This window comes from Corvus kubaryi, unplaced genomic scaffold (assembly GCF_017639235.1).
Source record: "Corvus kubaryi isolate FWS band 111438036 unplaced genomic scaffold, C.kubaryi_AGA036_p1.0 split1-131, whole genome shotgun sequence".
Taxonomy (NCBI): domain Eukaryota; kingdom Metazoa; phylum Chordata; class Aves; order Passeriformes; family Corvidae; genus Corvus; species Corvus kubaryi.
In genome coordinates this window covers 3,329,843-3,342,819 of record NW_024582073.1, presented here as the reverse complement: position 1 = coordinate 3,342,819, position 12,977 = coordinate 3,329,843, and the positions used below count along the sequence as shown (strand labels likewise).

The 12,977-nt window shown below is 35.0% G+C and overlaps 1 protein-coding gene across 2 annotated transcripts in view; it reads right to left on the bottom strand.

Moving 5' to 3' along the window:
* The window catches only part of SGCZ (sarcoglycan zeta), a 421,638-nt gene that overhangs the window by 48,454 nt on the left and 360,207 nt on the right, over positions 1-12,977 (bottom strand). For both annotated transcript variants that reach the window (XM_042053578.1, XM_042053579.1), the window contains exon 5: positions 11,707-11,829. In XM_042053578.1, coding sequence (XP_041909512.1) covers positions 11,707-11,829 — 123 coding nt within the window. The remainder of the gene's footprint in view (positions 1-11,706; positions 11,830-12,977) is intronic.

The window sequence follows — 12,977 nt, the reverse complement described above, 5'->3', positions numbered from 1 at the left end:
GTGCTGCTCAAATCAATGAGACAAATAAAATAACGAACCGTGGGTGAGAAAATGAATATTTTAAGTCCAGTAAGTCATTATTAATTTTAGAAAACTAGTGAATTTAAGTATCAATTTAGTTTATTAGTTTAGGGCTCATTCTTGCTTCTATACAAATAAAAGGCAAACCTTACACTGATTTCAAGCTCCACACCACTAGTTCCAGTTGATGTGGGCTGGCAGGAATGGAGAAGAAGCACTGTCTCTTTTATATTTTAATAATGTTGCTATAAAATAAATTTACTAATAAGAATATATGCTATCACAATCTTTTGAAAATAAGTATGGAAAAAAAATTCACTTTGTTGTAGTAGATACAAAACTGGGAGGAGCTGTTGACTCCCCTGAGGGTAGAGAGGACCTGCAGAGAGACCTTAAATTAGAGGACTGGGCAATCACCTATCATATGAAGTTCAACAAGGGAAAGTGCCAGATTCTGCACCTGGGTTGGGGCAGTCCTGGATGTACAGACAAACTGGGGAAGGAGAGGCTGCAGAGCAGAGCTGCAGAAAGGGACCTGGGGGTCCTGGTTGATGGCAAGTTGAGTATGAGTCAGCAGTGCCCTGGCAGCCAGGACGGCAACAGTGTCTGGAGTGCATCAGGCACAGCATCGCCAGCCAGGCAAGGGAGGGGATTGTCCTGCTCTGCTCTGCACTGCACTGTGGCAGCCTCACCTCGAGTGCTGGGGGCAGTTTTTGGGTGCCACAATATAAGACAGACATTAAACTATTAGAGAACATCTAATGGAGTGCCACAAGGATTGTAAAGGGCTTTGAGGGGAAGCCATATGAGCAGTGGCTGAGGTCACCTGGTCTGTTCAGCCTGGAGAAGAGGAGACTGAGGGGAGACCTCATTGCAGTTACAACTTCCTCGTGAAGGTAAGAGGAGGGGTAGACACTGATCTCTTCACTCTTGTGACCAGTGACAGGACTCATGGAAATGGCATGAAGTTGTCTCAGGGGATGTTTAGGTTGGATATCAAAAAAAGGTTTTTCACCCAGCAGGTGGTTGGACACTGGAACCAGCTCCCCAGGGAAGTTGTCACAGCACCAAGCCTGACATAGTTCAAGAAGCATCTCAGGAGCATGGTGTGATTCATGGGGCTGCCCTGTACCGGTTCAGGAGTTGGACTTAATGGTCGTGATGGATCGCTGGCAACTCAGAATATTCTGTCATTCTGTGGAAACAAATCCTGGCATTTTAATTACTTGCACTGTCAACTAAATTCCAAGGATTAACTTTATCTATTTATGAAACAAAATTACTTCTGATGTAAGTCAAAAAACTTGCATTTCAAATCCTATCAAGTCACAAAAAAATTAATCTTGATCAAATCACTGTCATAAATTATTCACTGAAATTCAAACAATTAAATAGAAGAGAAATACTATTTCTTCATGGGTGTTTCAGAACTGGAAAGTCACCCACATCTACTGCTTAACAAACTTTTTAAAAATATTTATTCCTGTTCTTAGAAACATGTCTGAGCAATTTGTGTTCAAATCATTTGGACTTAACTAACCAAGTGACCACCAAATTTAGGAATTAAGTTCTAAGAAAGATGTAAGAGGAAGAAAGAAATTAATTCTTTACAGAAAGAGACTAGCTGAAGTCTGAAGAAACTGAAAGGGATTTACCAAGAAGGATCCTCACTCTTATTGGGCAAATCCACTTGAAAATCTGCAGGGATTGTTTACAACAGAGGAAAAAGCAGGAATGAAGGGCCATAGAGTCTACGTTTCTAAGCCTGGAATTATGATCCGGCATAAACACAGGATCACATAGCTCCTGAGGGTCAAGGCAAATTCAATCAGACTAGGGTCAAAACCAATGTGATCATCAGTTTCAAGATCATCGTTGCTAGATTGTTTCTAGTTAGATTTCAAGTAAGAGGAAAGCTTGTTTGCATCCACACAAAATATATTATGAAGATTTACCTTGAGATTCTTGTCTTATGATCAGATCTCAGAAAAAAAGAAGGTTCCCCCCAGAGAAATGCCTGCTGGAAAAAACTGGTTTGGCTGGTAGATGGGAGAATTTTAAATTGAAGTGGTAATACATAAGGAAGTTCCACTGAGTCCAAAAGACTTGTGCTTATCTTAATGATATATTTTGCAAGAAAGAAAAAGTATTCGTGGAGTAAAGGAATAAAGCTACTAACCTACTACTGGTCAAGCTGTGACTGGTGAACTGCCATGTGGAAGGGATAAGGACTCTGAAGGACTTCCCTGGAACAAGCCAGAGCAAAAGTATTAAGTGTATGTGAAGAAGTGCAGACAGCAAAGCTGGTAAATGTCTGTCACGTTTCAGCCTGCCTCTGAAAGCACACGCTGAAAGGTGAAGAGAAATCCAAGAAAGTAGGTGCTAGTTCTATTGCTGTACAAACACTTCTTGCTGGATCCTGTTTGAAAATGCATGCCTTTCCTTCTATAGCAGAGGGATATTCTACCTCTTTCCTAATGTCCCATCATGCTGTGACTTGCTCACTATTTATGGGCAGACTTCAATGCAGACCTCTGCAAAACGGAAAGGAAAAATTTCAAGAAAAAGAAAATTGCTATAATTTTTCCTTTATTTTGTTAAAGAGAAAAAAAGGAATCTTCAATTTAGCGTGAACAAAAACACTTTTATGCTAAAGTCAAAATGAGTGTTTTGTAATTGATAGATTTAATGAGCGGTTAGTAAGAGATCAAAATGGTGCAAATGCATGTACTGATGGCTATTTTTTTGGTCATGCTACCCACATGTTTTTTCATTCTAACCAATGTGTTATAGCTTAAAAAAACCCCTTAAAGAATAAAAATAAAACTACAATGAAGAGGACTATATCTAATATGTTAATAAGAACTAAGATTAGAAAGAAAAAAATTTATTGAATTTATATTAGATAGCTTGTGACCAGACATAAAAAGGAAATATCTCATAACTGCTAAGCCTTATTCCTTTCTGTGATCATTAAGTTCAAAACCAAATCAAGATTAACCACTTCATCTTCTACAGATGATGTAATTAACTCCGAAGTAGAAAATGAAGGCAATTCTACATTCTCTGCAGTTAAAAAATTTCCCTGTTCTTTCATGTCAAAGTTTTGTGTATTTTTTATTGATTAGTTGGTGTGGGGTGTTTTGTGGGGCTTTTAGGGTTTTTTTTGGTTGGTTGGGGGTGGTTTTTGTTTTGTTTGGGTATTATTTTTGGTTTTGGGCTTTTTTAACTGATAGATAGCATTCCTTGTTTTTAAGCAGGTTGTTTCTCAGGGCCTCAAGACTGATATGGTATTCTCTTTGAGATTTTTTCTTCAAGCTACACAGCACCAACCTCTCTCTTCCTCAGAAATAATTATTCTGGACAACTAATCAGTCTCATGGATGTAGGTTCTATCCAGTTGTTTACTGAGCAATGGTACACCAAACAGGACTAAACTCTTTGAAGAGGACCTTGCCAGTGTGGAATAGGTGAGAAGATCTGTAGGACCTACTCCTGTTTAGACATTCCAGCTTCATATTTCACTTTCTTGTATCACATGATGCTCTTGACCTTGTGATAAAAATGTTTTCTAGCTCTTTTTCTGGGGATGCTTTTAAGTATTACTTATGATTTCTTTGAGATTTGAAAATTGACCCCTAGAAGTCAATTTGATTTTGTGTTGCTGTTGTCTTTCCCTGTAACTTTGGAGCAGGGGATGTTTTCATTTGAAATAATTTTAAGCTTTCTTTTCACCTTCACATTCTCAGTTCTTCTCCACTAATCACCAACATTTCTCACATTACTTTTTCAGCACTGTCATCCTTACAGTCTATATATCTTTTATACAATCTTGATATTTTCTTTTTTTTTTTTCTTCATAGATGTTTATCTCTGTAGTTAAAAGTCTTTCAAAGTTAAACAAGAGGCCCCCAAATATTTCAAAATGTTGTCACTAGGCCCCATGCATTAGATGATTCTTTTTCTTTATCAAAAGCCTAATCTGTTTCATTTTTTTGGTTTGGTGGTCAACATTACTACATAGGTTATTTGCCCTTTCTTCAATACCCATGAATAAATAATAATTTATTTTAAATATCAGAGCAGTTATACAGCTTTCAGATGCATCCATTTCTGCCTGGATATTGAGGTTTTTTCTTCATTCTATTTTTGTGAGATAATTTTTGTCACACATAATTTCATGTCTTTCAAAGAATATGTGTTGATTTTTTACCACTCCTGGAATTTACCAGAAGTAAATTACTTATTCTGAATTTTTAAGCATTTCTATCTATACTTCTTCAACTTTGTAACATGTACATATTTCTGTACTATCTGAACCTTGAGCAAAGCTACATTGTTATACACTCTTAATTCAAATACAAAGGCTTATATATATATGGATGGTATTTTTCTGAAGCCAAAATGACGGCTTACTATGTTTGTGTCTTAGTGTGCTGAATTTAATGCTGTCAGACACTGTGAAATTTAAACTCATCATTAGCCACAATGAGAATAGGAATTTAAATTCACAATGTAGGCTGAAAGCTGCAGGCCATATTTTTGTGGGTGAAATAATTTTTTTCTGGAGTTGCTTCTTGTGTGCGAAATTATTTCTAGCCTGTAGGAGTCTGCTATGAATAAGCTTTGAAGTGTATTGCAGAGCAGACATTATTGGAATCTACGTTTTTCTCAGCTTTGCCTGCATACCTGCATATCTGCTTTATAAACAGACCTAGGGAAAACAGTGAAGTACAAGATGTTACTGAGGGCGATCTGACTATTCCTCTGAGTAAGGCTTTGTATCAAACTGTGACTGCCATGGACTCAAACAGTACATGCATGTGAGGATTTCTGCTACTTTCCACCTAAATTTAGAGTCAAGATCTTCCTGTTCATTCATGTAAGTTTGTAAAGTATGATGTATGTCATGACAAATGCTTGTATAATCCCACCATGCAGTTCGTGGTAACTAAATACATTAGCTTGTGCTTAAAGTTGAGATAAAAGGTTGTTTACGGTCAGATAAAAATAAAAAAGCCAGTTTGTAGTGGTTTCTAATAGAATTCAGAGAAAATGAAGTGCAGTCCCAACATGTATTATGTGTCTCACAGTAAGAGGTACATCAGTATATTCTTAGTGAAAAGTCAGATGCCTGCAATATCTCCTGAAAATGTAACAGTATTTCTGCTATTCTGAAAGCTTTACAAATTGAAATCCAAATGATTTCATCTTCTAGCACCTAATGAGAATACTGCTCCAGGACAAAGCAAAATATATTTGGCCTGTAGTGTCATCATTATATGGTGAGTATTTGGAACCAAATACTCTTTTTTTAATGAACTGAAATCCTATAGCGTTCTGCAGACTGACCCTTATCTCCAACAACAGAATTTTTTTTCCAGGTATCAGTAAACCACAAGCACGTTCTTTAAGGCACAAAAAAGGAAAATAGGAATGTTGGCACTCTTTTATGATTCACCTTTCCCTCCTGTGAGTAGCTATATTTTAAAAATAGAGATGGGTCTGGCTGCTGCAATTTAAATGTGCATTTTCAAAACTACAATGCCTGAGGGCATGTGAGTGTCAGACTTAGCCCAGGTTTAAGAGTTAGAATGTTGCTACAAAATCTGAACCCAATTAATACCTGATTCGCGCATCAAAACCTTCTGAATGTTTAGTGTATGTTTTCCAAACAAGCTGTTTTCATTTGATTTAAGATCTAGCTTACTTAATAGTGGGGCAATTTTCCACTGAGCTTTGACCCTTCCATATATCATGTGGATTTGCCTGGTACCATGCAATTCAGGTACTTCGAAGTGGAACTATTTTAAATTGCATCTGTGGACTTTGCACAGTCCTTCAACAGGTAATGTGGAATATGACTGGGAATATAATGCAGACATTGGCAGGTTTTCCTAAAAATATTAATTCTTACATTGGCCACAAATATCTTGGTGTCAAAGGTTTATCCTGAAAATCAGATTCACTCTGTAAGTTTGAACCAGGCTCTGGATTGATACTGCTCTGTACCAGAACAGGGAAAATGGTCTCCACTAGCCTTGAGAAATTGCTGGCTGCATTCTACAAAGGAATAGCTCAGACAAGAACAGAATCAGCTTAAAAAAAACCCCAAACAAACCCTATTTAATAGAATTGAATAGATTACAGCCCAGAAGGAGAGGAAAGGATTAAAATGTGTCTTCTCTTGTAACTGATGCTATCATGAAAAAAAAAGTTGATTATTTAAGGAGAGTATTCAAAAAGTATGGATTATAGAAAGGTTGACTGTCTAGGCAGGAGATTATTTTTTTCTGCCTCTATTTCAAAAGAGTGTTATTTAGCTGTTTGGATTTTTTTTTTTTCCCCTTTCTTTTCCTTTCTTCTGCCTGACTATATGCTGGCTTCTTCTATATCTCAGTCTACAGAACAGCCTAGATGGGTATTTTCCAGTGAAATGGCTGTAGAGGAATTGAACATGTTTTCCTGCTCTGACAGAGCTGTTTGCACATTTGTCTGCTTTCTGGTTTATTCCCTTTTCAGAAAAATTCATTTTACCAAGACTTATTTCACTTTACACATGCTTCTGAGACCAGTTCTTATTTTCCTTGACACATTTTTAAGTGCCAAAAATCAAAATCTTTCCTTTGCCAATAAACTGTTATTATCCTTATGTTGATATATTCCTCCAACAATCTACACAGTCGCCTGCAGGCTGGTGTAAGTACACACTGCTTGGAATATGAGCTGTCTGGATGCATTCTACCCTTAAATAGGAGATATAAATATATTTAAGCAATCTCCTGGATAAGAAATTTATTTATTTATTTATTTATTCTCACAATTTGTAGCCTATCTATAAAGCTTTCACTTCATAGACAGCTTGGAGTCAGGTATATATGTGATTGTAATCAGCTCTGTAGTTGCACCACCAGAGTAATGCCCTGACAGGTTGTTCTTTTGCCAAGTTCTTAGACTACCACAATAATATTATCTTTCAGTCAGAGCTCCCATAAAGACAAACCTGGACATTAAGTGCTTTCTTGAGATCTAAATAAACTTATCAGAAACCTTATTCATCACTGGAGTACATATTAATGTACTCATTTTCAGGAAACACAGAAATCCTATATATGTGATGCATTTTTGTTACTGACCGATGATGGTAAAAGAATTCTGGTTCAGTGTTCAGGATACCAAGAATTTGTCATATCTGCTTAAAGGATTAAACTTTAGTACAACATCAAATATAGTAGTTTTACTGCGGTCAGATAACTTGGCTCCATAAGCCACCTTAAAGTGATTAAATGCTTCCCCTCATCTTATGCCACTTCACTCTCCAAACTCCTGTCTGGAATGACAATCCACCCACTGAATGTGGCAAATCCAAGACCTTCTTTCCCATTCATACTGAAATTCCCCTTCAGTCTCTCAAGGCACTAGATATAAGCCTACTGTAATAACCACATACATCAAATAATAAGTTATTTTTCTGCATTTCAGTACTTGTTATAAATATTTTATTTCTACTCCTCCAACCTAATTTGCAATTCACATATATTTTCTCATAATTCTGTCATATTTCCTTTTTATAGCCATAAGCCATATTTCTATTTTATCATTTTCTTTTAACTACCCTGGAAGACGTTTCTATATTTCAATTACCTGCAGACTCCCAGTTCTGCAACATAATCTTAAAATCAAAACTGAAGGATTGATGCACTCCTCTGCATATTAATTCTGATTATTATTAGAATATTATCAGAATATAAGTATGCTGGAACCTTCTGAAGGTTCCTTGACACATCAAGGCTCTGATCTTTCCTGTAGTGAAATCAATGGCTGATCAAAAGCCATGCTGAATGCACTTACTTCATTTACTTCAGTGTAATGAAAAAGATACTTGCAGCCCTTCACATACGTTTTCCTGACACTGTTTTGCTGTCAAAGTAGATTTGACCTGTGTATATTCTGCTATTAATCTGAGAAAGTTACCAAAGTATGTACTCTATCGTTCTTTTCTGACTTCCATTTTTCTACATAATTGTGCTATTTGACAAGGAAGAAGGCTCTTAGGAAGTCATAATGATCTGCAAATTTTTTATGCCTCTTTTGTTTCTCCTAGAACTGCTAGCAACAAAGTGCAAACCTTTGTACCACTGCAATTCCCCCAATGAGAACTATTTTTATGTTTGACATATGGGAAAAAAGTGATCTTCAACTAATTACATCAGCTCATACAATACAGACATGAAACTTAATGTATCTTAAAAATTTGTGGTTCCAAAATTTATGAAGCAGTTGAACTCTACAGAACTAAAATCTTGGTAAAACTACAACTCGTGAGTTTTTAAGCAGCTCCTTATTTCTTTTTAGGGGAAAAGTATTACTGATGACATGTTAATGATCGTAATAAAAAAATTCATTTATATCCAGAAAGGACTTCAGGTCCTGTGCTAAAACAGACCATACCACACAGATATGCAGCAATAAGAGATGAAAGAAAATAATCCAGCAATTAAGAAAATAATAGGAAACAAAATTAATTAGATTTCCTTAGAGGTAAGAAATATTTTCTGAACAATTTAGACTGGGTTATTTAGAAAAAAATGATACAACTGATTTGCTACATCCAGAAAACATAATTGGATGTGACTGCAGAACAGCAATGGCTTCTGATGGAAGACCTATCTCATTTAATTGGCAAATGTCTTTTTGCTTTGCCTTTTCTAATCATGATTAATAAACATAAAATGCCATATGTGCAAGTATAACTTATATAGAAGCTATGTAAACCTGGAACAAAACAAATTACACTATAATTTTTATGGGTCTTGGAAGGGTCAGAGATATAATCATGATATTATATTAATCATACTAAAGAACGTTATAGAAAAGTGAGGGAGTTATATAGACCAAAAGAACATGTAGGAGACAACATGAGAGTTAAATTGCTGTCTTTTCTCCTTCAAAATCATAGGGAGAGAAATATGCTTTTCAAAAAGCAAAATGTTTGTATAATTTGGATAGAAAATTTTGAGTTGAATGGGAAAAAAGAGAGTTTCTGTTAATGAGAATTTAGCCTTAACTAAGAAAGCCACCTCAGAAGACAAGGGAGAAAAAAAACCATTTACATTGTCAAAAAAAGTAGGTGTAGTTTGACTAAAACTAGGTGAGTTACACATTCCTTTGTCCTTCTTATACAGCTGCTAATTATGAGTTCGGTTTAAGAAAAAAGAGAAAGACAAAAAATACTAACAGCCATCCATTGAAGGTTTTTATACAACTTTCTTTCATAGCATTGTCTCAGAAAAATATACGCTGACCTAGGGATTCTTAATTTTTCTCAAAAGTTCTCTGGCAGGATAAAGCTGCCTCATGATATGTGCTTGTACTGTCATGAACAAGGTTGACCAGTACAGTTTTGCTACAAGACTATCTTACAGAGATCATATTCCAGTCAAAAGAAAAATGAAATAAAAGCAAAGGGAAGCAAATTTTGAATTACGATTTAAGTAAGAGAAGTCAAAATCAAATAGATACTCTAGTTCTGTAGCTGCAGAGAGAGAGAGAAGAAGACTCTGTGATGCTATAGATGCTGTCCATTGGAATATCAGGGTGAATAAAAGAGATGGAGAAAGGCGCCTGTGAACCCACCAGAAAGTGATTTTATCGCTACTTGTTTCCCCAGTTCTTTAGCAATAAGTTCACTTCATCAAGCCTTTCTCTTTCCTCCCTCCAAAGCTCTCTGATACAAAGCAAAATCTGAACACTTTTTCTTCTTTCCTTGAGTAATAAAGTAGAAAAGAGCTGATACAGTTAAAAGAAAAAGCAAAACTAGCATTGGAAGAATAAGAAGTTTAAACGAAACCAGCCAATTGCCTAGTTTTAAAGTGAGACACTCTTAATATAGAAATATATAACTGCAATATCGCTAAACCAAAAAGTACTACTTCTGATCCCATATTTTTCTTATCTGGGAAATAAACTGATGCCTGGATTACTACCCTGTCTCTACTATACCCTTTTCCTTGGAATAGGCTGCCTATAAAAAAATTTACAAATAAAAATGTTACAAAAAATAATCAGTGAGAAGCTGTCAACTTAATCTTTCAAGTTTTTATTAATCAACAGTTTCATAGACTGACTTATGATAGATTGCTTTTAAAAGCTGAGCATTAAAAAACATTCTTCTGAATGGAAAAAAAATCATATACAAAAAAATCCCATATTACCATGGTAGTCTATCAATGCCCATGGACATACTTTGAAAATTAATTACCAAAATAAATCATTTATTGGACCCATTCACAGTGAAGTGTTTCCAAATAGACATTATTGATTGCTACAGAAGAAAATAAAATCATTTCTTTCTAGTACCATCCTTAAAAAAATACATGTGAGAGCTTTATCTCCAAATAAGCACATCTTATTTTTCTTATTTTATATTCAACTTTTGTTTTATTTCTTCTTCTATAATTCCTTTGCTATATTCACCCCAAGGCACCATGATAATAAAAACACAAGCTTGAGAAAAATAAACTAAAGAAAAAAATTCTGGTTGATGTTTGACATTATGATTTCCTGCCAGGTTTCATCAGTCATATCATGCCATGTGGAGTAATACAGTCTGATTGGTGCTGCTCACAGGGACTCATCACTTTTCATCTGTTTGCTGAAGAATTTAAAGATATCACACAACCTTTGGTTAAAATTAATTCTTATGGTGCCGAATGTTTGATTAAAAAATAATGATCATTATATCTAAAACTTATGATTGCATTTCTCAGTGGCGGGGAATCTAATTCTTCGTGCCATTTGCACGATGTTTTATTTTTTAACTTATGATAGATGCTTTGAAATCTTCTGTGTCAATTATACGTTTAAGATTAATTTTCTCAGCATTTAGTATTATGACCAAGTTTGAGCCTTAGCAGGATTCAGTATGATTCTCTTTTTCCACATTATGTATGATGGGGCCCTGCTTTCCTGAAGATTGCTAAACACCACACTGCCCATGGAAAGCAATGAATTACTTCTTTGTTTTGCTTTCCTTCTGTGTGTAACTTTTGCTTTACCTAATGAACTGTCTTTATCACCACCCATGAGGTTTTTTTTTTGGTTTCACCCTTCCAATTCTCTCCCCCACCCACACTGGTGGAGAAGGGAACCAGCGGTAGTGTAAACCTTTATTGCTGGCTGTGGTGAAACCATAACAGTAACCTATAATTCATTATAAGCTAATATAGCCAAGTCAAGGCATGGTTTTTCAGCTGAGCCTCATGAAATAAAGCAGAATACATACCCTTAATTCATGTGGAAAGTAGACTTGATATTTTGTATACAGAAAAAACAAAGGTCACCATATGTAACAATAGTTTTTATCATTTTGAAGGAGCATTACCTAAACAAATGGCACACACACCACAAAACAATGCTTAATGGTGACATATAAAAGCCAAAACAGTGGTAAGTGTGATTTGTACCACAGTTGATCCTGCAGAGTTCAAATTCAATTCTAACTTTAGAGGAATTGATATTTAGATTATGCAGTATCTTTTGGTTGATCAATCAATCACTGATAATGAGAAGACTTTTTTTTTCTCCAGTGGATTAAAATTTTTAGAAGATTGATAGTTTAATTACTACTAAAGATATTAAAATATATATGTTTACATCAATTTAGAAACTTTAATATTACCATACCTGTTACTTTCAGTCTGTCAGCTCCGATGACAATCTCATCTTCATCTGCAGAAAACAATACTTTTCCACTGCCACTTGCTCTCACTTCAAATCTCTTACACTGAGCTTCCACAGCATCAGCTCCTGAAACCAAGGAAGTGATTGTTACATCTAAGATATTTTGTAAGAATTAATCATTGGCATTCATGGAATATCCAAAACATATTGAATACATGATGCTTTACTAAAATATTTGGCTTTCTATAAGCCTGATAGATAATATGCTTTATAAAATACTGTTAAAATAATTTACAGAAATAACTTTGAAAACATCTATTTCAACATTACGTGGAAATCAACAGTAAACTTTAGAATGTACTTAAGCACTGAGATCTTGAAATGCCAATTCAGACAGAGCTTTCTGGGTTTTCTTCAGTTTAAATTGCAGTTTCTTGCCAATGAAAAAATAAAGATAACGCATGACCTTATTCCATTAAGACATACAAATCAACACAGCAGAAAGGGTTGTTTTCATTCAGTTCTACTACAAACTTAGACAACAGAATAACAAAAAAACCCACAACAAAGCACCAAAACAAACAAAAAACATGAACTAAAATATCACAATTTATGTTGTATTTTATGAAACAATATTCCCAAATGTCCCAAAGCTCAAAAACCCTAAAATAATTCTGAAATTGTACAGATAGATGGAATTGATCTAACTGCAATAAAGAAAGTCTGCAGATATTGAGACTTTTAAATTTACTACGCTTTTCAATTTACAGGTCTTATCCTTACTCTTCAGTGTTTTGTCTACTAAATTGTTTCCGAAACTTTTATTTTATTAACAAGTGAAAGCAAACATCTCTTCTGAAAATGGTTTTGAAAAGCAAGGAACTGCATATGGCACAACCAGATATAAGGCAAGGTGCACTATTTCAGGGAATAATTATCTGAAATTTTCTCTTTGATCTCTGATTAGTTTTGTAATGCATTACTGGAATCAATCTATATGGGTAAAAATTATGGGGAGGGCATTGTGGACAAAGAAATTAATGTATGTTATCTCAGTTTAACAGCCTGGTTTATAAGGTTGTGCAAAACTTCTGCCTCCATAATATGAAAGATTTTAGTTCAATATGCAAATTCATGGTATCAAAATATATAATAAGGAATATAAAAACTGTGATAATGAATTTTGGTCAAGGAATTGCCTTAGCAGCCCATAATTTGCAGAATCAATTTCAGCAAATCATATCTGCTTGAATAATGCATACTTCAGTCCAGAG